Below are 23389 nucleotides of genomic sequence, written 5' to 3' on the forward strand. Positions count from 1 at the left end.
TGCAGAAGTGCTGTTCTCTCTGAATAACTTGACTTCAAAGGTTATCGTTGAATTATTAATCGGCGACGCCACAAAAAAGGAAACACTCTGTCGCCTGTACCTTTAACATAAGGCAGATTTTTGGGGGTTAAATGAAAGCACATTTGCACAAGGCATTCGTTTTTTTTGTTGTCGTTGTGTTTATTTGTTAGTTTGAAATGGGCCTCGCCCCCCAGTGGGAAATAAAACTGTGAACCTTGGCCTCGTGGATATTTATATAACTAAGAAATCTATCATGTTTGATTTGCAGTCAAAGTGTAAAATTGTAAATGTCTCATCACAGACTGTGTGGTGCGAACACTGACAGATTAATTCCTCCGCCTCTGACATGACACAAATCAAAGTATTACTTCATTAGTTCCGTTGATGTGCGGTTTTCAGCGAGACGGACGAATCCGACGGGATGTTTTCTGCAGATCGACTCTAAACGGGACGAAGCTGGATCTTGGCCCCGGATTCTTCTGGGGCCGTTTGAAGGCAGCTGAAGTAATGATTAGAAAGCACAAAGTCCACATCTGAGATATATTTTCCAATACCAAAGCCATTACTGGAACCAGATGGGCAAAACGTTGGTCCGTTTGATACTTCCTGGTTTTTTAACAAGCCTTTTTATTGACAGAATGGTTTCATGTTTGGTTGTTTATGCTTGTTGCAGTGACATGATTGATTTCTGCTCATAAAAAGTATTTACACAGAAAACGTTTATCAAAGTTGCTCAGATCTACGTCTCCTGTTGCAGGGAACGTCCACGGTGTCAGTGTCTGTCGGGCTCATCGTGTGAATTCTGTGCAGATTTGCGTAAAACCAATGAAACATCGCGGTAAAAGTCATGCGCCCAACGTGTTAAATTTGACACTTGATTGGAGTTAGCGCTGCCATTTTGGTCAGGAACGCATTAAAGCTCATTGTCGGCATGAGCTGTTAATGACGTATACGTGTACGTCTCAGGATTAGCGTTTTTTCACGCAACATACCGAGACGCCAACGGCCCGTGAAACCGCAGTGAACATCAATCAGAAGATTTACCCTGACGAATAAGGGGTGAATAAAAACACCAGCGTGACCAGAGATCTGGCATCTGTGTTTTTATCTTTCAAAATAAAAGCATGAACATCATAGTTTGGCACCGCTCCGGGAGAGAAGAGGACCCCACTCTGTGTTTGACAGAATTGTCAAAGCACAAGTTAAAACTAAGCGATAGCTGACGGCTTTTACGATAAACAATTAGCTCTCTGTCGCTGATTTGAAACACGTTGCGTCAAAGCGGCGCACATTAGGACTTCGCTGCGCTTGTTTTATCGCCGTGAATTCACATAGATCACGCAGACCGACGCTGATCTGTTCAACATACTTCATTTGATGACTGTGATTCATATTATATTGTGGTTAACGGCATTCCGCGATGCAGAAATATGAATTGGGATGAACAGAAATTGAGCCTTAGACCAAGTCTTCTTCATGTACAATCTGATCATCTATAAGGGTCGGCTCAATCGTGCATATCTATTAATAAATATTAATATAATAATAATAAAAACCATTCTTTTAAATGTGGTTGGATGAGTTATTGATTCATATTCCTTTGTGTTGACACTCACTTAAGTCTATGCTATCTCATGGTATGTCTTGGTTGTGTCACTTCGTATACCGCTCACTCCCCACACCAAAGCCTATTCGTAAAATCAGCGATTTTACGCCTCGGGTTGTTAATTGTAGATCCACTGCTGCTTCCATCATTCCATTTCAAACATGTTATTCTGTGACTTCAGTGTTTGAAACTCATGATTTGGAGTTTCCTTGGTGACGCCAACTTAGCAAAGGAGTTAGCAGCAGCTGATGTTAGCCAGCAAGCTAAAATCACTGATTTTCCCTATGGACTTTGGTTTCAGGATATTAGCGGTTTACAAACGTAAGATTCCAGATAGAATAGATTGTAAACAGATTCCTAAGCTATCATAGACGTTGATGTTTAGTAGCTAAACTTTAGCGCACAGCCTGAAATTGTTGCCCACAAAAACTTAACACTGAAAATCATCATCAAAGAAAACTACATAAAAGACACAGTTTTTCCATATTTATGTAAAATTTGTATGTACATGTAACAGGCAGAAATGAAACCGCTCACATTCACATCAGCAACACAATAGTGCTAAAACGGACCAGCAAAACAAAAAACAGCACACAGTTTGCGACATTTGCACTCATATCTTTTGCACTTTTAAACACGTATGACTACAAGGCGGGTTTTTTTCCCCATTACCAGTGAATATTGATTACTGCAGTTAGACTGATGCAGAGCTAGCCAAGTGGTACATAAGCATTTAGCCAAATCGAGACGTCTGCCACTAAAGTCTACGCGTTATCTCGTGATGTAGATCGTGTGGCGATACTGATTATGAAAATGTAACAAAACTGAAAAAGGAAATGGTCAAACTGTTGGTAATGCAGGCTTCAGACAGCTAACGGCTAACAGCTAACAGCAGCACTCTCACATCCATCTATAAGTTATTCACCAGGAACTCAGTCTATCTGTAGCTCAACATTTAACTGCAACTGCCATTCAATTCTGTAGTCGAGAAAGAAAATCGGTGGACATTTTTCCAGCCAAGAGAAAGATGAGGATCAATACCGTTCTATGCTACATGTTAAGCTAGTGCCAGCTAGCTACTTTCAGACATGTTTTCTAAAATTGGCTGCACGTGAGCACGCAAATCTCCCCAAAAAAAAACAGCTCCAGACATTTTTCTTGCCAGAACTCTTTGACAAATTCCTGGATAATATCCAGAATGAGCAAATTTGGACAATCTCCGCCTTCATTTGTCAATTGTGAACGGCAAACTCATGTCTGAAAATGGCTAATGTTAGCAAGGCTGGACGCAGGAAGAATTAGCTAGACTAGTTCATCTAAATCCCACTAAATAACATGTTATATCTTATTTGTTTAATATTTACAAAGGAAAACTAAATGTAAAAATGACAACTTGTGTGTTTTATCTCACCACGACAAAGCCCGGCTAGTAAAAAGCCCCGCTACTTCCAGTCCTGATGCTTACGTAGACTTAGCATCTGCTAGCTTAAACTTCATGTTTCTTGTACAGAATGGTACCGGTCGTTTTCAATCTCGTTCTTGGCAGAAATTTTATGAAAATAAACTGTGTATTCCTTCAGCAAAACCCTCTGACGTGTCGGATATAAAGTAGTGTAACAAAATATCTTCATACATAAAGCGGAAATGATTTCAGTGAAGAAAGGGGCGTTCCCCAAGGAAACCCAACCCCTTTACTTAATTGCAGTGTCATCACTCACCACATTATTTGACTAAAATTTGGTAAATGGACATTTTTCAAAGTATATGTAAATATACAAAGATATATAGATATATAAACAGGACAATAAAAAGCAAAAGTTTGGGGTTTTAATGCTTGATGCAAGTTCATATGGGATAGGATGAGACGCGACCACGGGCTGGCTGCGGGGAAGCGTATTATTTGAAGACGTTCTCGAAGGCGGGACATTTGTAGGTCTTGAGTTTCTTGATGGCCTTTTTGAACTCTTTGCTGGACTTGTCCCACTTGTGGATGCCCGTCAGCAGATACTGCTTGTCCACCTTGCGGCCCATGATTAGGTACTGGTTCTCCAGGTTGTCCAGCTGCTGGCAGGGGCAGTCGGCGCCGTTCTTCAAGTACAACACCAGCTTCTTGGAGTCCTTCTTCTTCAGGTTGCCCTGCTTCACCATCTTCTTCCTCTTCTGCAGGACGACTTTACGATCCATGTTCTCGCGCTTCACCTCCTTGATCTTGGCCTTGAACGCTGCAAGAAGGAAGAGAGAAAGAACATTTAGAGTTTAACCACATTTCAAGTTTTATGTTATTTATTCAGGTTGTCAGTGGTTGGTGCGCTATTATTGGAAACTTCATTTATCGAACAATCAATCAGACTTTGTTTACATTGCTTTTCGTACAAGGTAATGCAACCTCAGAAGATCCTCAATCCACTCACTATAATTCACCACTCATCTCTAATTACACATAAAGTAGATAAAACCAAAGAAAGCTGAGAAAAAGACAATGGAAGATCTCGAAAAGTACAAATGTTCAAAAGTACAAGTAAAACTAGGATACAATTTAAATTACAACTATTAAATTATTATTAAAATGATTAAAACATGTTTTCCTTTAAGTCATTATTTCCCAAACTTTCTTCATAGGCATTTTTCAAAGATCGCAAACAATCGTGAACAAATTTGCAAAGCTAATGCTTCATATTGTGCATGTTATTTACAACATATACACACACGTTTATTGCTAAAATGTTTGGGGGCTAAAAACGAAATCTCCCGTGAACCATCTGTGGATCCTGACCCAGTCTTTGAGAACCACTGCTTTAAGGTATTGAAAATAAAATAATGAACTTTAAGCAATGGAAATGGACGTCCATTAAGCAGCGTTGACCATATCATTAGAACAGTAAAGTAAACTCATTAAAAACTGAATAAAAAAATTCTGTTCATACATAAGAACCATTTTCACCATTTGGGGAAGAAACCTATATTTAACCTAAATGAAACTGTCAGATATTAAACACTAAAACAGGGGTCACCAACCTTTTTGAGACAGAGAGTTACCTTAAGGGTAAAAAATAATATGGAGGGCTACCATATAATATTTTTTTGTTTGTTTACCATTTAAATGATTAATATTATGCATTCAACTGCATACACATTCATTCCAGTGCTTACTCCTAACGATTACCAGTTTGTATAAACAATATCAAAGATATTTTACTGAGCGATCATACGGATACATGCAAGTGAGGTGAAGTGAAGTGAGTCCGCGGGCACCGTATTGGCTGCCCGCGGGCTACCAGGTGCCCGCGGGCACCACGTTGGTGACCCCTGCACTAAAAGTATTTGTCTGTACAGTGTAAAACACTCCATGTTCTTTCTTGGCCTCAAACCTCCTCTGATCTGTTCTTCAGATCCAACATAAGTCTCCTGATCTTTCACTAAACTCTATTTAACCTTCTAATCGCTCTCAATCCACTTGTTTCCTCCTCTGAACCGAAGCATAAGTCAGACTTTGGTGGTCCCTTTCCCTGTGTGTGTGTGTGTGTGTGTGTGTGTGTGTGTGTGTGTGTGTGTGTGTGTGTGTGTGTGTGTGTGTGTGTGTGTGTGTGTGTGTGTGTGTGTGTGTGTGTGTGTGTGTGTGTGTGTGTGTGTGTGTGTGTGTGTGTGTGTGTGTGTGTGTGTGTGTGTGTGTGTGGGGTACACGGCAGCACGAAAAAGAACTAAATCGCTGAGTCATGTCAGAGAAAGTCTTGTGACCGTACAGTGCCATTGAGCAACAATCGTCTTCACACGACGGCAACTTGACAAACCTAAATAAAAAAACAACACACAATTGACACGAGAAACTTTCAGATTTTTAATCCTTTGCTCTCGTTCTTCTCACGTTGCTAATTAAAGCGTTTCTCCCGGTATTATCGTATTTAGCGAGTGCACATGGAAAGGGATTAACACTTTTATCCTGTTTCTCGTCTCGTCAAAGGTCTTTGATGGTTTCTTTAAACTTCGCTGAAATCAAAATGACCAGCTTTCGCGAATTAGCGAGTCAGTCTCACAGGAGACGGCTCTCAGCCCACCCTGATGCCACTTCGTCTAGATTAAATCCACCGTAATCCTTAAATCCTTTCTTTGCACCTTGTGCTGTTTGAGGGTTTAATCTCTCCTCGACATCACAGAAGTAAGAGGATAACATCGAGTCTTTAGACTGTTTATTGGAGATTACAAATGGATCCACATAATAAACGAAGCCTTGTGTAATAATCACGGCGTGAGTTCCAGACGGAGTCGAGTTCCTGGACGAAGAAATTCAGAACAACCTCTGAAAACTCTGCTACTTTAACTGTTAATTGTTCTTCTGTCTTAGGGTGAATTCCAATTCCTTGCTCAATCCTCAATCTCAAAAATGTTCTCCCTCTAGTCCAAGTTCTGTCCCGATTCTCAGAAAAATTAAGTTGAGGTCAAGTTTAAGGGCTGTATCGCCCTCAATATTGAGATTTCCCTAGACCACATTTGGGAGCAAGGGCTACCCAGAATGCATTGCGTGTTTTGACATAACAAAGATGGCGCCGAAAGCAGCGAATCGAGTGCGATACAAATGAAGTATTTTCTTTGTTAATAGAGATATAAAAATGATCTTAGTTTAGGCCCATATTATGGATTACTGACGTCATTGTTGCCTAACATTTATTTTTATTTGACCATCTTTTGTCAATAGTCGGCCGGTGTGGTTTACTTTTCAATAAGTCGTGGTGTGTGGTAACTGTCAGCTGAATATTTGTATGAGTATCATCTTATAACTAACTGACAACCTAATAACTTGACTGACAAACGGATCAGAATAAATAATCCTGACGTAAATGTCTTCTTCTTCTTCTTCTTTTTTGGAGTTGACAGACTGGACGCAGCTTTTGCGTTATTCTGCCCCCTACAGTCTGAAGACGTATCTGCATTTAAGGGGTGTCCCATTTCTAAGTGACAAAATAACCCTCATAGGTCTGTGGGACAATAAATACAGTACGTGTAGATAAAACACGACTAAGCAGATGATATATAATCGATCGACCACCAGAATTAAAAATATATATATTTTTACACATATAGAATTATCCTAAAAAGGACAAAAATGACAACTGAACTTTGTTGATATTGCTTCTCCACTTACTTAACTGTCTAATGACGTACTTTATATTTATGTAAATAACATATCTGCTAAACAAACATTATAAAGCTTTTCTCTAATCTTGGTCTTTTTCTTCAGGCCCTGAATGAATCCTCACTTGACGTCACTGGCTCGGAGAAATAAACATATGCATCTGTTATGATGATGTCGTAACCCGGGTTACGACGAAAGAGGGAGGAACCACTTTGGTGCAATAAACAGTATGTATTTGTTTTGTTTTTTTAGGCTCATAATACTCATAATATGTGTCAGGAAAAAAACCTTTGGAACTTCATGTTTAATTAAAGTTTCATTGGAATGATTTGACACGTTATTATTCTTTTAGGCTGTTATTTCCTCGGATGACGAACAACATTTCACACAAACATAAACCACACTGTGAAAATATATGACATCAAACATAACCTGAGGTTTGATGTTAAGTGACGAGGCTACGATACCAGACCATAATATCATTATATTTATTAAATACTTTCAATTACAAACTGAAAGAGAGAGAGCAGGCGTGTTAGCTAACCTTGGCTAAAGGTCTGTCGCGCTACATCGTCAACTTCCTGTCTTTTTTTAGCCACATATATTTTAACATATCTCCACTACAGACCCTTTTTTTGATTTCATTGGTCCTTTGGTTGAGATGTTTTGAGAGTTGTTTGAGGGGATTTTAGGTTCAATATTGTTCAGTATGTAGCTTAAATGCTCGCTCTGCTAGCTGCTGTCTGCTCACTCTGCTAGCATCGCGTTTGTTGAACTGCTAATGCTTGTAATACTAATAATAATTTGAAGACAAACAACCTTTGTCGTCAAATTTAATTGTATAGTGTTACCATTAGCAACATTCCAAGCTTAATTTATTTATATTCAGATATTTCAAAGGTGCCATATGTAAGAATGTGGCCAAAAACGGTAACTACATTCAAATTCAATATACAGAGGTCTTTTAGGTTTCGTTTTCTGACGTAACTGGCAACCCGTGGTTGCTCGGCAGCTGAGACTCTACTGAGTGCAATGATTGGTAGATGGCGGTAGGTGGCGCCACATGACGCCAAAACATCCCAAAAATGTGATGTGGGACTTATCCTACCTGAATTGTACGAGCTCCTTCTTCAAAGCGTTCCAGCAATTGAAGTCGAATGTTAGAAAACATGGACGATCGCGGCGCTTTAGATTTATGTTTGAAGAGGCATTTTGACTGTCAGCAATTCTGTCTACTAACATACACAAGCGAGCCGTATATGTAAAATCCATACATATAACGTCATGAGTATACTTTTACCGTAGCCCTACATATCTTCATGCTGACAGATAACAACAACAACATAATTTCACGCCATAACATGAAAAACAAGTTGTGATAAAATTGCTGTGTCTAAAACAACTCTACAATCAGAAAAGTCAAGTTTATAGTCTATTCATCTGACTCCATGGGAGTCGCCATTATTCTCCAACGTCATTTTGGTGAAGTCGTGGTAGGTCGATCAGCCCCGACTTCGCGAGTAGGAGGTCCCACTTTGACAGGTATTCCAGTGCACTTTTTCTCGTTGGAGGTAGAATAAGTCCCACTTCCAACTGGTTTGGACGAGCTCTGGAACGCAGCATTATTCCTGAGTCTCTGTGACATATTAGGAGGATTTTATGGCCGGTTGCTTTAGATTTATTACATAATGCACCTTTAAGACATTTTAACCTTCCTTAAACTCAGCAGTTGCCTCATATTAATCATTTAGCTGGAGAACCTTCTGTAGTCTCTGGCCCTTTGACATCTGGCCTGGTTTCCTGTGCTGGTTCAGAGGTTTTCCAGCTCCCACAGGAGTCGTAAACTCAGCAGGAGGCCGCGCACAATAATGAAAACACAAGTGGGTCCGATAAGAAGTGATCAGCGATCGCTCCGGCGCTCAGCGGCCCTGTTGTTTACTGCGTCGGCAAAGGAAAGGATTCATTTTGGTGCCGACAACAAAGTGAGCTGTCCGGGATAAGAGAGCAGAGGTTTAATTGAGGGTTGATGCAAGGTTTTCTTTTTTTCGGGGACAATGAGGTGCCGTAAAACCTTAAGCACGGAGATAAATTGTGGTGGGAACAAAGTGTTGAGTGGGATGAGCCGTAAATCTGTTACCAGCCGAGTGCTGCAAATAGTTTGTGTGTGTAGTCGTTTTTTTGTTTCCTCTTTAGCGCCGCAGTATGTTTTACATGACGTTAGTCTGACTAAAACTGGACTAGTCCAACTGAAAAAAAACAATTTTATCAAAGTTCAAAGCACAACTTGAACTGAACCGAAAAATCCAAACCGGTGCATTTCTGAATTGTTGAGGATATTGAATTTATGCTGTGTTAGCTTAAACGATCACATATTTGTGTAGAAAGACGGATAATAGTGGCTAGTAGCTAAAGTTGTTTTGCTCTGTGATGTAATATGTCAACCTAGAAAACGACAACTTGACTAAACTGTGCATGGGAACATACCAACTGTCTTTTTATGCGCCGCTATCCGTCATGGCGACCAAAGCCTGGTCCTAATTAAGCAGAAGCTAGTTTCTAAAGTTCTGGTTAAAGTTAGAGGTTAGAGTTGACATGAGAAGAACTTGGAGGGGTTAAAAGTTCAAACTTTAACCCTATAAACCTGTTTGGGTTCGAGATATACAGCCTAGAAGTGCAGCAGCAACATTAGACGCTAATGTTGTGTTGTTTTTGCAGTGAAAACGGTGGACAGGAGCTAAACTGTCACGGACTGGATGGACAATCGTGACCCCAAAGCATTCAAAAAGCAAGATGAGAAGATATTTTGGAATCTACACCATAGACGGTAAGGCTACAAACAATTCTGCCGACTCACCTGCTAGCTTAGCCGTTAGCCGCACCCAAGTAACGAGAAAAGAACCGCACATGACTAATACGACGAGCCGCACCCTACGGCTAACGGTTTACTACGAGTAAATAATGTTATCACATTTGTGTGTGTGGGGTAATATTCAAATATCTTCAAAGGAATAATGTTCTTTTGAACTTAAACTTTGGAATAAAGTAACAGCCCGAGAAGGAAACCGATAAGGATTTCAGGAAATGCGCGGATCAGGTGAACTCAAAGTGCTGCATTAAAAAAAAAAATCTGTTCCTTGTTAGAAAACTCTGGTTATTAAGTTCTGAAAACACATGTTTTTTTAACGTAGAAGAATCTGCCAAAGAGACTCGTCCACGTCAAACCACCTCAAGTCAAACGCTGTATCACTGCCGCGCTCTCAGGATTTTATCCGGATCAAACCAGCTTTGAGAAGCAAAACTGAGGGGAAACGATTACGCGTGGCGTCAAAATGATGAAAACACCAGCGTTAGCTGAAGCAACTCTTAACTTTCTACCTTAACTCAGAACAGACATTTCACAACTTCCAGGAAATGAGGTTTTCATTTGACAAAAATGCTAATTCCCTGCCAAGGTGGTGGGGGGGGGGGGTTCACACACGATTAGTCCACACAGATTAATAAAGACTTCAGTGTGAGTCGCTGATTCATTTCTCAATCTCGAGGATCTCGGTTTTTCCGAAGAAGAGCGAGGAATCGTTCAGTCATATCTGCTGCTGCTGCTGCTGCTGCTGCTGCTGCTGCTGCTGCTGCTGCTGCTGCTGCTGCTGCTGCTGCTGCTGCTGCTGTCGTCTCCAAACAAAACACATCGCGCTTGTCTGCAATTTGGATTTCAAACACAGACTCTTAAGACACGCTGCTTCCTAACATGTCGTCCACTTCAAGTCATAACATTCTGGTGTAATCAGGATGACGACCTTATCTCTGGTGTGATAAAACATGTGCTGATTAAAGCTCGGGATTTTTCCATCTGCATTTTTTCCTCTCAGCCGATGTCACATTTATATTTATATCAGTTCAGGCTCCAGAGAAACTTCACTGACTGGAAAAAAAGCTAATCTTTACCTCCAACGTTCAGAGGTGATTCTAGAGTCTGAAGGGGCCCTAGGCAAAAATTCCCAGGGGGCCCTTCCTTTCAATTAACCCTAACCCAAATAGCTTTTAAAAAAACATATAAACTTAGTAAAAAATTATAAATTATTATTATTACACTGTAGATATATTATAATTTACTGGGTAATTCCCCAGTATTTTGGCCATTGTTCTTACCTTCTAATTACAGGTTAATACCAAGTAACACATTTCTGTTACCATATATTTACTGGGTAAATAGCTAGTAATTGGGGGCTGTAGCTACCTGCTTATTACCAGCTTATAACACAATAATACACTAAAATTCACCATATAGAAACCAGGTAAATAGCCAGTATTTTTGTTTACACTTATTGGTCTGTATCCAGTAATGTCCAATAAACATTTAACAAGCTTAGTAGCTCCTGGATTAAAACTATCGACTATAATTCATTGCGGGGCCAGAAATGTTTCTGCGGGCCGTCATTGGCCCCCGGGCCGCACTTTGAGAACCAATGATATAGAACAATAAAATACTGTAAATAACTGAAAAAAACATATATAAAGTGAGTAATAAAGATATGCATTACACTGTAAATAATCCTCTTCATTTTCCAACTTGCAGAACGATAACTTCACACAGGTTAAAGTGAGGTGGGGCCCCTTTAGGGGGGTTTCCTACTGAGATGTCATTGTTTTTTAAGGGGGACGGGGAGGCGTCTGCTCACTGCACATTCAGTAAAAACAGCCCTCAGGCTCCGGGTGTCGGGGGCCCCCCCTATCAGCTCGGGGGCCCCAAGCAGTTGCCTGCCCTGCCCGTTCACAAACTGCGCCTCTGGTGATGTTATCTCGTACCAGGCTTCTCAGGCATTAGTTGTTTACTCGCTGCAGTCGTCGCGCTGACATCACAGCGACACTCGTTGCATTCCAGAGAAGCTCGGTTTTTTCTCCCCGTGGGTTTCAAACCCGCGGCCGCGTCACTGCACAGCGTCTCATCCCCCGAGGACTCTGATACTAAATCTGTCTGTGTATCCTCGCATGTCAGGACTGTTGGTGGATCTGTGACAAGTGAGGAAAACAAACATCTGTCTTCATCACCGACATGAAACGACACAATAACACACTCTCTCTCTCTCTCTCTCTCTCTCTCTCTCTCTCTCTCTCTCTCTCTCTCTCTCTCTCTCTCTGGGGGGAAAACGCAGACGCAGAACGGCGGCGTCTCGCGGCCGCAGCGTAAACAACGAGGCAATTTGTTAAAGAAATGGAACCAGAGATAAAAAGAAAAAGGTCTGTTTCTAATGTGAGTCCAGTCTATGTTTGAGCGGTGGAGGCACCTGGAGTCTAAGCTGCCGCAAGTTTGGATTCAGCCGGTGAATAAAACATGAAAACATCTTGAATCTCGTGAGCATCATGAACATCATATTCCTGGAAGTCCTCATAACGTTTTGTTTTTTTAACCCCAGGCGTTCGTTTGCCGTTTCATCCTCGTTTCCCCATCGTTGACTGTGCAGATACTGAGCAACAGAAGAAACACCTGTTTTTTCTTCTTCTGTTTTTCTATTTTTGAATCAACAACAACGAGGAGGTGAAAGTTTTGATACCTGAGGGCAAATTTAGGAACCCAACGTTGGACTCAGGGCCACCAAAGGAAAAAAAAAGGACAAAAAACAGAAATAATAAGTAATATAAGCTTTAATATAATGTAATTTGAGCGTTAATATAATAACTGTGTAATTACCCAGTATTTTGGCCATTGTTCTTACCTTCTAATTACAGGTTAATACCAAGTAACACATTTCTGTTACCATATATTTACTGGGTAAATAGCTAGTAATTGGGGGCTGTAGCTACCTGCTTATTACCAGCTTATAACACAATAATACACTAAAATTCACCATATAGAAACCAGGTAAATACCCAGTATTTTTGTTTACACTTATTGGTCTGTATCCAGTAATGTCCAATAAATTTATAAATAATAAAATTTAGGGCCCCTACAGACTCTAGAACCGCCTCTGACTAGGACACTGACTGATCTAAATCAGCTACGTCGCCAGACTTCTTCTTCTTCTTCTTCTTCTTCTTCTTCTTCTTCTTCTTCAGTCTGTGATAAATAAAGCTCATGACCTTATTTTACTGTGACTCCACCTCCACGTCTAAATGAATCCCCACTCCTCAGTTTACAGATTACCGCTCCACTTATTGCTGTGGTGACAGAATCACAACTCCGTCGTTATGATGTCATTAGCTCGTCTGCGATCTCCAAACATGGTCCAGGTCGGGTTTTTTTTTTACAGCAGACCAAGGACCGCGTTATAAAAGAGAGTTAAAAACAACTCGAGTCTGAGGTTGTGCAATAAAACACGGATCCAATTTCCATCAAAACGCCAGATGAAATCAAATACATCGTCCAGAGTCGATTGTGATTAATTGCAGAGTTTCAACAGTAAAATGCGGTTTTGTCGTATTTTCTTCTTTTTTTTATCACTTGTGAAGTTTTAAACAGTTTTTAAGTTCAATTCGAAGCCACTTTCACCCGCGCGTCTTGAGTGGGAATCAAAGAAATGCAAAAAATATAGGAACTGGAAAAAGGAGATTTATTTGATTATTTTCATTATTAAAAAAAATAAAAAAATCCCCCAGAAATCGATTTTTGAAGTAAAAAAATTTTTTTTAAGTTTCTATTTTGAAAAACCACATAAAACTGAGCTTGAAAATTTTGATTTATTTGATTATTTCAAAATAAAAGACGCAGAAAAGCACTGGAGTAACATAACGTCGTCTATGCGTCACAAATGTTGAGCAATGTTATTTATTGCCTTCTCTGTTTATATATATTTATATATTTATATGTATATATAGTCTCCCGCGGTTCCCATGGGCCCTTGAAATCTTTTTCAAGGCCCTTGAAAGTTTTTGAAAATCTCATTGAAAGGAATCGCAATTCTGAATCGTTTCATAAACGATTCAGATTTTGTACAGTAAGTAAGAATTTGAAAACATTTTGGGAAAAAATGTATGTCGTCCAGAATTTGAAAAAAAAATTTGCGGCCAAAATTGATAAAAAAAAAGGTCATACTATACTATGTCGTCCAAAATTTGACAAAAACATAATTTTTTATTTGTTTTGAATGAATAAATGTTAACTTTTGTCTTAAGTTTGCCTTTGTGTGATCACATGATCACATTATCTTATACAAACTTGTATTGTTTTGATGCCATAATTTGCCTTAACACACTATGCATTTTACCAATTTTTGAACCGAGAATCGCTTTTGAATCCAATCGTGACCCTAAGGATCGGAATCGAATCGAATCGTGATCCACCCAAAGATCCACATCCCTACCACCTACTGCCTCTCTCTCTCTCCGCCTTTGCAGAACAATGAGCGAGTAAAGCTGAGCAAGAGAGAGAGAGAGCAAATGACGACCTGATGCCTGGGAAATGAAAATCCCAAGATCTCCGTCTCGCTAAAGACTGACTTTGTCCAGATCACTTGAGCAGATGCAGATCGTGCTGCAAATCAACAAAAACGTGGACGCCATCGTGGACGATGTCTTGCACACTCGGCCCTTGAAATTGGGGGAATTGGTTCTTGAAAAGTCCTTGAATTTGATGTGGAAACCCTGGACTTAAACCATTCGTCACACTCTCCACACTCACCGAGGGTCAACGAAACCAGCCAAATGTTCTTCAAAATAAGTTTTTTTCCGTCCAAAAATGCTTTAAATTCATATTTTTCAGCAAAGCAAACAAAACCCCACGGCGGAGGATTAAAGACGTTGTTGGTAAAGTGGACGTTTGTCCCCGCGTTCGTTTGGTATTCCCTAACAAAGCGTCCGTCCAGACGGCAGAACAAACATCCGGCTTTACTGCAGCGAGGATCTGCCACATAAAGACTTTAATGACCGCAGTTCATTAGCCACAGAACATCATTCTTCACCCAGACCAGACCAGACCAGACCAGGACCTGGTGTTCATCATCTGACCCAGAGATAAAAAAAACTCGCCCAAATACGGAAGAAGCGTGGTCGTATACGACGGACAATTGATGCTCGACATTCTTTACGTGCTTTGTTCAGAATCCAAAAGCTGTTTTAAATCTCCGGCCGCTCTTTTTGATTTGTCGGATGCATGTCGAGACCCATCAGACTTCCTGTGCGCTGTATTGTTTGTGTGTGTGTGTGTGTGTGTTGGCACAGTGGGGGGGCGGGGCTTGGCGGACACTTACCGAACTCGCTGGCACACATGTGCTCCAGCATGGCGTCTGTTTTCATTTCGTTGTCACATGGAGGGCAGATGGGGGAATAACCTGTGAAAAAATATGAAACAAATCAGAACCAACAAAACAAAACAGAAAAAAACGACGGCGGCGATAAATCACCGATTTAGTTTTAATTATTAGAATGCGGCCGCGGCGCCAACCATTTGGGACGCGGGCGAAAGAACAAACAAACAATCAAGCGTGAAACAAAACAAGTCATTTCTAATTTAGAGTGAAGGAGGAGATCGTTTAAAAAGAAAATCACATCACTGGACCTTTAATGGAAACCAATAGTTACATTCATCACCTTAAGGACACAATACGTATCCATAGAAATCCCTTAGTTTACTAAAATTTAATAAAATTTACTAAATTAATTATGAACTATCTTGATAACAAATTAATTGGTTTGAGTGTTTTTTTTGTTTGTTTTTTTTAAAAGCTAAAACACTACAGTAAGTTACAGTATATGATTTTTCAGATTCTTAAATTTGAATATGTTCTGGTTTATTTGCTCACATATAACAAAGAAATCTTTAAAAACTTTTAAACTGTTTTGTTTTATGGACAAAGAAAGACATTTATTCCCATGTTTGAGAAATTCTGATCAATATTTGGACATTTTATGGTCCAAACGATTAGAAAATAATCATTAGTTGCAACCCTGGTTGTATTATATGGAAGTCTGAACTAAAAAATAATGAAAATTAATTCATTTAGTTAGTTAATGATGAAGTTTGTAAAAAAATAAATCAATGAAAATGACAAAAAAACTACATTTAGGAGTGTTTTTTATAGATGGGTCATTTTTGTCCTTAAGGTAATGAAAGGTAGTATTTTTTTTAAATGTGACTTAACATAAAATATCAATAATAACTATAAAAAGTGACTTAGTTTTTTTGGTTATCCCTCCAAAGGAAAGTCAATATCATTGCATTTGTGTAGTTTTCATGTTAAAATGTGTGTAATTATGTTCATAAAACTGTTATTTAAACGTGATTCATGATCAGTTTATGATTTTGCACGTGAGATGAATGACGGCGTTTGTTTAAAAACGTTGCGTGAGGGTTAAATTCCAGTTTTTTTTTCCCCAGTGCGTCTGGCGTCCGCGGTCCTGGTCCGCTGACCTTTGACCTCGGCGAGGAATGTCCTCAGCTTTTACAGCACACTCCGCTTCACTCTGCTCCTGCTCGTTTGGCTACCTTTCAAAAAAAAATAAAAAATGGACTGTTCCAAGTATGAAAAATGTGGGAAGAATAAACGGTAACGCTGTTCACTCCAAGCTTTTAAAGGAATGCTCCAAACAATATCCAGCTCCGAGACAAAAAGCCCGAGAAGGACAAAGAGCCAAGATTGTTGTTTTTTTGCCAGAAAGAAAGTAACTCCGTCTAGAGGCCAATCTGGGAATGTTTCACCGACGCGATTTTTAAAACGCAAATAATGCGCCGATGCCAAACAGCTGAGTTTACTTTCACAGGCTTTTTTTGGGGTGAGAGGGTGAGGGGGTGAGGGGGGAGGGGCAAAAACAAATAGTTTTCCTCTCCATTGCCAGTTGTTCATTACATATGTTTAGCGAAAGCTTGTGAAAGTCACACCCAGGTGCAAAGAGCTGTTGTGAAAACAGACACAGTGTTTTTTTACGGTGCGGATCTTTGCCGATCTCAAAACCTGGCAACTCTTTAAACCAATTATCACCACCGGCTCAAAAAGATTAGCCTGGTTTTTTTTGTTTTGTTTGGACTTTATAAAAACCTTAACTTTGGGAGTTTCAGGGAGAAGAAACTCCAGGTGGTTTCAGCTCCGACAGACGCGACTCTGTCTCGCAGAAGAAGAAGAAGAAGAAGAAGCAGAAGAAGAAGAAGAAGAAGAAGAAGAAGAAGAAGAAACTCCAGCTACAACAAACGATAGCAGGTGACGTCTGGGGAGTTCACAGCTGTGTGGTCTCTGAGCCTGAAAAAGCTCTTTCTGCAGAGAAACCAGGCCTCCATTCATACCACCATGTCAGTCACTAACACACACACACACACACACACACACACACACACACACACACAGAGAGAGTACTGTACGATTGGTGGAGGATCCACAGTTCACCTCATTAATGTTCCCACAAAACCGTCCTCCAGTGGTTTTTTTACGTACAGATCTAAGACTGAAATATAAGATATTTGATGATGTGATGATGGAATTTCCCCCTCAGTATTTCATACTTTTAAAAGATTATTTTTCCTTATGTAGCAGCAGAGACCTGAACGATATGGATAATTTTGACAAAAGCTGCGATTTTATGGAAGTTTCAACTTAAAAAAATGAGTTAATTTAGTTGTTTATGATCAGGTTTGATGTTTCTTTAAAACTTAAAATATATGAAATTGACAAATAAACGCATTTAAAAGTGTTTTTACACATTGGGACATTTTTGTCCTTAAGGCGATGAGAGTGTAGTTTATAAGTTATTTGATGATGATGTGATGGAAATTCCCTCCAGTATTTCATACTTTTAAAGGAACGAGGTGCTTATGTTTTCCTTATGTAGCAGCAGAAACCTGCACGATATGGATTATTTTGACAGAAGCTGCGATTTTATGGGAGTTTCAGCTAAAAAAATCAATGAAAGTGACAAATATTCACATTTTTACACATTGGGACATTTTTGTCCTTAAGGCGACGAGAGTGTAGTTTATATTTAAGACTGAAATATAAGATATTTGATGATTCGATGATTCTTTTAAAAGAACTATTTTATTGCGTCTTGACTGTCATTGTTCTGCAGAAACATGAATTCAGATCATAATAATTCTATTTTTTTTTGGCATCTGTCGAGAAACGAAACCCTTTTTTTCTGGATTTTTAAGCCAGAATTCCATCAAAAATCTGTTTTTCTCAGACATTTAATCTTCATCAAATACTTGCTGGAGTCGCCCTCCAAGAAAACCCCAAAACTCAAGTTTCATCTTCCCTTCCCAGACTTTCTCTTTCTCATCAAGTTTCTCTGGTATTTGTCAGCTTGACTCATCACTCTGACATTTTCCTTCTTCTTCTTCTTCTTCTTCTTCTTCTTCACTTCCCTGATGCAGTGATGACTCTGCTCAATCCCAGACCCTCAAACACTGTCCCTACAGGTTTGAGGAATCTGCAGCAGAACTTCAGCGATAGACGATATCCACGGGTGGTTTTCGGGGGTCGACGCGGGCGTTGATTTATCTCTAAATTCACCTCCGTCTATCGTGTCCTTTAACAAACGCTTCATTTGGACGAGTTTGTCTCAGTGATGTCTTTTTTTTTCCGTCTCTCTCTCTCTCTCCTCCGTCGGCGAAATGAATGGACGTTCAGACGTTTCATAGCTTGGACTTCCTCCCAGCATTGTCCTCCAGCTCAACAGGCACCTTGAAATAAATGACTACCATCTGTTGGATGGTTTTTGTTTTGTTTTATTTTGCTTTGTGTGTTTCTTTTCTCTTTTTTTTCCTCGTTCTTTCCAACATTCCTCGCTCCGGAGTCAACGGCGAGCGAATTCACACTCACATGTGAGTGGAAAATGAAATGTTAGCTGCGTGACGCGGTCGGACTGTGACGCGCGGGATTAAAATCTATACAGCATGAAAGTGATGAGGTGAGACGTCATCGATTCTTTTCAAATTGCAATTTGAAACTATGTAAATAGCAAATAACTCTAAATAACCTCTAAATTCTATTCCAATTTATTTATTTATTTTAAAAGCAAATTTATGTAATTCTGTTGGATTTGTCTTAAAATCAGTCCAGAGATTTTAGCTATAATCCACAGTTTTAAGTCATTTCCTGTGGTAATTAATGGTTAAAGGCGCCCTATGTAAGAATGTGGCCAAAATCGGTTACTACACTAAAATTCAAAATACCTTAAGGTCTTTTAGGTTTCGATTTCTGACCTAACTGGCAACCCGTGGTTGCTCGGCAGCTGAGACTCTACTGTCTGCAATAATCGGTAGATGGCAGTAGGTGGCGCCAAACATGATTTCAAAACATAAACATGATTTGCAGTAAATTAACTTTGTATCGCAATACGTATAGTATCGCAGCCTCTGTATCCCATCGAATCTCGGCCTCTGTATCGCGATACGTATCGTCGTATCATGAGTTTGTTGTTAATTCCCTGAGGCTTTTTTTCACTCACTCTCCCAAAAGGTTGTGTTTGTGTTTGTTTGTGTTGTGATTAGCATCTACAAACACGCCCTCGCTGCTGAAACAACATTCTCAAGCCCCGTTAAAACTGCGCCGGCGTCGACTTTGACGCCGCGGCAAAAGTGTTGGCAGTTTCTCACTGAGGTTTAAGACTTAGAGAGTTAACGTTGGGAGTTTACGGTCAGTTCAGCTAAGAAAATCCAGATTTTTTATTTTTTTTAAAGCCTAAATGACAACTTTTAACAAATATAATCAATCACAATATTTATTTATTTATAAAGCAAAAAAAAGGTTTATTTTTCCATTACGGTCTCTTTTTTTTGTAATTTAATCGACTGAGAGATGGATAAAAACATGACAGGAGAGGATGTGTGTGTGTGTGTGTGTGTGTGTGTGTGTGTGTGTGTGTGTGTGTGTGTGTGTGTGTGTTTACATTCCACAGTAAAAAGTTGCACTCGGTGGTCAAAGCACCTGGCATTCATAGACAAAAGTTAAACTGGACTAACATTTCTAACTCTGGCTCCGTATGGAAGCTTTTAAAAATGGCATTTGGCCGACGCGCTGCAAAACAACTTTTACAGAAAACAGAAACTCGGCTGCAAATCTGATTATAAAAGTTTTGCTTCTGCTTTGTGGTATTTTAAAAAATATTGTGGTTGCGTCTCCTGTGTCCTTGATTTTCAAAGTTTTTTTTCTCTGTGACATTCGCGAACCAAACAATTTAAAGTGTTTACCGAAGGAATGATGACATGTCGATTAGTCATGAAAACATTACACATCGTCTGCCTTTTATTAGCAGAGGACGTCGTCCTCCAAATGAGACGCGACAATTAAGGTCATGGACGTTCACAGACGGACCACAGGTGGTGCTCAAACACCTCGAACCACATAATGAAAGTTATTTTGTGGCCAGTGTCATCAATTCTTAGTTAATAGTGGGAAATAAATCCCCAAAAAATGCATTTAAGTAGCACTATCTGTCATTTTTCGACTGAAACTCATACAATATTTGGCACAGGGGTGTCCTTTTATGAGCCCCTGCCCCGTGAAATATACGTGCACGCCACTGACCGCGGTACAAATAGAAATACGCATCAGACGACTTTAAATTCACATCATTTTTTAAATAATCGCAATTTCCAAATCACTTTAACTGGCAACATTTTCACGACAGATTAAGATTATAATGAGTTAAATGGTCTTTTTTTAGGTCACGTTGATTCTTTTTTTTTTTGCCTCAAAATCACACTGAATCATCCCCCGCCACTCTTTTTGTCACTTAAAGGTGCATTATGTAATAAATGATAAAATCCTCCTAATATGTCACAGAGACTCAGGAATAATGTTCATATAACAAACTGAACTCACCAACAACAACAGTACAGACAAAATATTTGCATTAAAAACAATATTTTGCAGACTGCAAATCATGTTTATGTTTTGAAATCATGTTTTGGCGTCATGTGGCGCCACCTACCGCCGTCTACCAATCATTGCAGTCAGTAGAGTCTCAACTGCCGAGCAACCACGGGTTGCCAGTTACGTCAGAAAACAAAACCTTAAGGTGCTTTGAATTTGAATGTAGTAACCGTTTTTGGCCACATTCTTACATATGGCGCCTTTAAAACACAGAAAGCCTGAGTTAAGTTCGTAACTTTAGTTGAATATCGACGATAAAGTGCCGTTAAAGATAAGAAATGACTTTAAGATTACGATAAAGACATCTCATCGATATAAATACAGCAATGGTTCAACAAATATATGAATATTGACGTGTTTATACACAGTGCAAACACTTCTTTTAAGTTTAAAAATCCAAAATCAACTGTTTCCTCAACTTTCAGGCAAAAAGAAAAACATAATCCGGCATTTTATCGCGATATTTATCGATACTTGTTAAAATCGTGATACCGTTTTTTTTCTCTGTGTGTGTGTGTGTGTGTTTATACCTGTGGGTTTCGTGGCCTCGGTGGCGTTTGGCTGCGTCATGGCGATGCACACGTCGTCCTGCGGGAACTTGTCGCAGGTGAGCATCTCCGGCCACGGGAAGCCGAACGACTCCATGATCGGGGTGCAGCCGTCGCGCACGGCCTCGCACAGCCAGCGGCACGGGAAGATGGGCCGCTCCAGGCACACGGGCGCGAACAGCGAGCACAGGAAGACCTGCGTGCCCGGGTGGCAGCTCTTGTGCACCAGCGGCACCCAGCTGCTCGCCTGCTGCTTCACCTCGGCCATGGTCTCGTGCTCCAGCAGGTTGGGCAGCAGCATCTGGTTGTAACCCACGTTGTGACAGAGACGCAGATCCTCCGGGATGTCCACGCACTGCGGGGGTTTGCCGTAGCTGCGGCCGCCGTTGTACGGGTCCACTTTCCAGCTCATGTACTCGTACTCTGAGGCTCGGCACGTCGACACCAGCGCCGCCAGTGTCACCACAGACACCATGTGCGCCATCCTCCACATCGAGTCAGACGTGGATCTCATTGTTTTTTTGAATGAAACACAGACGCCGTGAAGAAAAAAAAGAAGAAAAGATTCAATTCATGAAGAAACAGAAAGAACACAGGGTGAAGGAGCAGAGATTCTGTTTGCGCGTCGTGCGTAAAAACGCGTTGGAGTCTCTGTGTATGTTTTGTTGGGTAAAGTCCACACGCGCGCGCTCTCTCCTGTGGCTGCAGCAGCTCCGTGTCTTTGCTCCTCTGCTGCTGTTGCTGCTGCTGCTGCTGCTGCTGCGTCCTGCTCCTGTGAGAGTTTGGGGAGGTGCAGCTCTGATGTCTGCGCGCAGCTTGGTAAAGAGGAGATTGTAAAGTGCGCTCCGGCCAATGAGAGCGCGCGCCTCCCTGAGCCGTTTGGCTGTGCTGTCACTCAAAGGCGCTTTAATTACCCAGTGTGTAAAAAAAACTCTCCAAGAGTCTCACTGTGCTCCGGCTTTTTACTCCTCCTGTGAGAGAGAGAGCTGAACACGACACTGAGACACTGAGTTCTGATCAACATTAAAGTTTTAGTAGGATTGGTAAATGGCAAATAACTCTATATATATACTCTAAATAACCTCCAAATTCTATTTAAAAAAAAGCAAATTTATGGAATTCTGGATTTTCGGGATTTGTCTTAAAATCAGACTTTAGAAAGAAGTTATTATTAAGTTATTAAGTTATTATCTGTGGTACTTAATGCTTAAAGTCACAGTATGAAACGTATACACATGACCACACGTCTCTTACATTCAACAACCAAAAAGAAATCACAAAAAGCAACTTTTTTAAAACATGTGTCGCAACTCGAACTGAAATCCTATACAGCTCTGTCTCTATGACAGCAGATGCTGTGACGGTAGTCTTGAGACAAAAGATTGAAATATTTGGACACAGACTCACAGAGTTCTGATGAACATTAAAGTGTCCGATGTACATTTTTCATGGATTTCTGGAGCTATTTGTTTGTGTTTATCCTCAGTCTTTTACTCTGATCACTGATGAAATATCTGCTGTTCAAACACAGAGTTAAGGTCACATCGTGAACAAATAGACTGAAAAACAAAAATATGACAAACTTATTGTGGTTGTTGGAGCAAAAAAATCCATACAAAATAAAGTACTATATAGATTATAGTGCGAGATGGATTGAATTTGTATTCGTAGACATATTTATTGTCCAGTTTGTGAGTGAATGAATGTGTTGATTATGATCCAGATTCATCTGGATTTTCATCACCTGCTACAACAACTCAAAAATCCCCTTTTAAACAATTAATAAAAACAAGATTTTTATTAAATCTGGGTAATAACTTCTAATAAATGTTGAAGTTCCTAAAAATCTTATAATTTCCATTAAATCTTGATGAAAATATGCTATAATAGCATCAGTAAAGACAGCTGTTTTAAACCAGTAAATTGTATCATAACAGTTATTGTGGTTTTCTTAAATGATAATGTCGTTCAAACTCCATTTAGTTTTTGTTCAGGTTTTTTTTGTTTTTTTATGATGTTTTATCAGATTGATCAAAGTTTAGTTTGAAGAGGATTTTGCTGCAGTTTTTAGTTTGGATTAAGAAGAAGAAGAAGCAGGAGGAGATTAGATTAGTATGAGGAAGCTGTTGTGGAGTTGAGAGGAAGTGTTTGTGCAAAATGACTTGATATTTATCTTATGGAAGAAGAAGAAGAAGAAGAAGAAAAATAAAGAAAACCACGCTCTGATTCCGTGACTCCAAACAACGTCAGGATGACACACAAAGTGCGACTGCGAGACTTCTCATTCCGGTGG

At 39.9% G+C, this 23389-nt stretch overlaps 1 protein-coding gene across 1 annotated transcript; it reads right to left on the reverse strand.

Annotated features, from left to right (window-relative positions):
• Positions 1–2108: 2108 nt before the first annotated feature.
• Positions 2109–21874, reverse strand: sfrp1a (secreted frizzled-related protein 1a). Its single transcript, XM_083904971.1, has 3 exons — positions 21079–21874; positions 14936–15016; positions 2109–3849 (listed from the first exon to the last, which is right to left on the reverse strand). The coding sequence occupies exons 1-3, from the start codon at positions 21608–21610 to the stop codon at positions 3524–3526; spliced, it is 939 nt and encodes a 312-aa protein (XP_083761097.1). The 5' UTR covers positions 21611–21874; the 3' UTR covers positions 2109–3523.
• Positions 21875–23389: the final 1515 nt, after the last annotated feature.

The sequence above is a fragment of the Microchirus variegatus genome (assembly GCF_963457635.1).
Source record: "Microchirus variegatus genome assembly, chromosome: 18".
Taxonomy (NCBI): Eukaryota; Metazoa; Chordata; class Actinopteri; order Pleuronectiformes; family Soleidae; genus Microchirus; species Microchirus variegatus.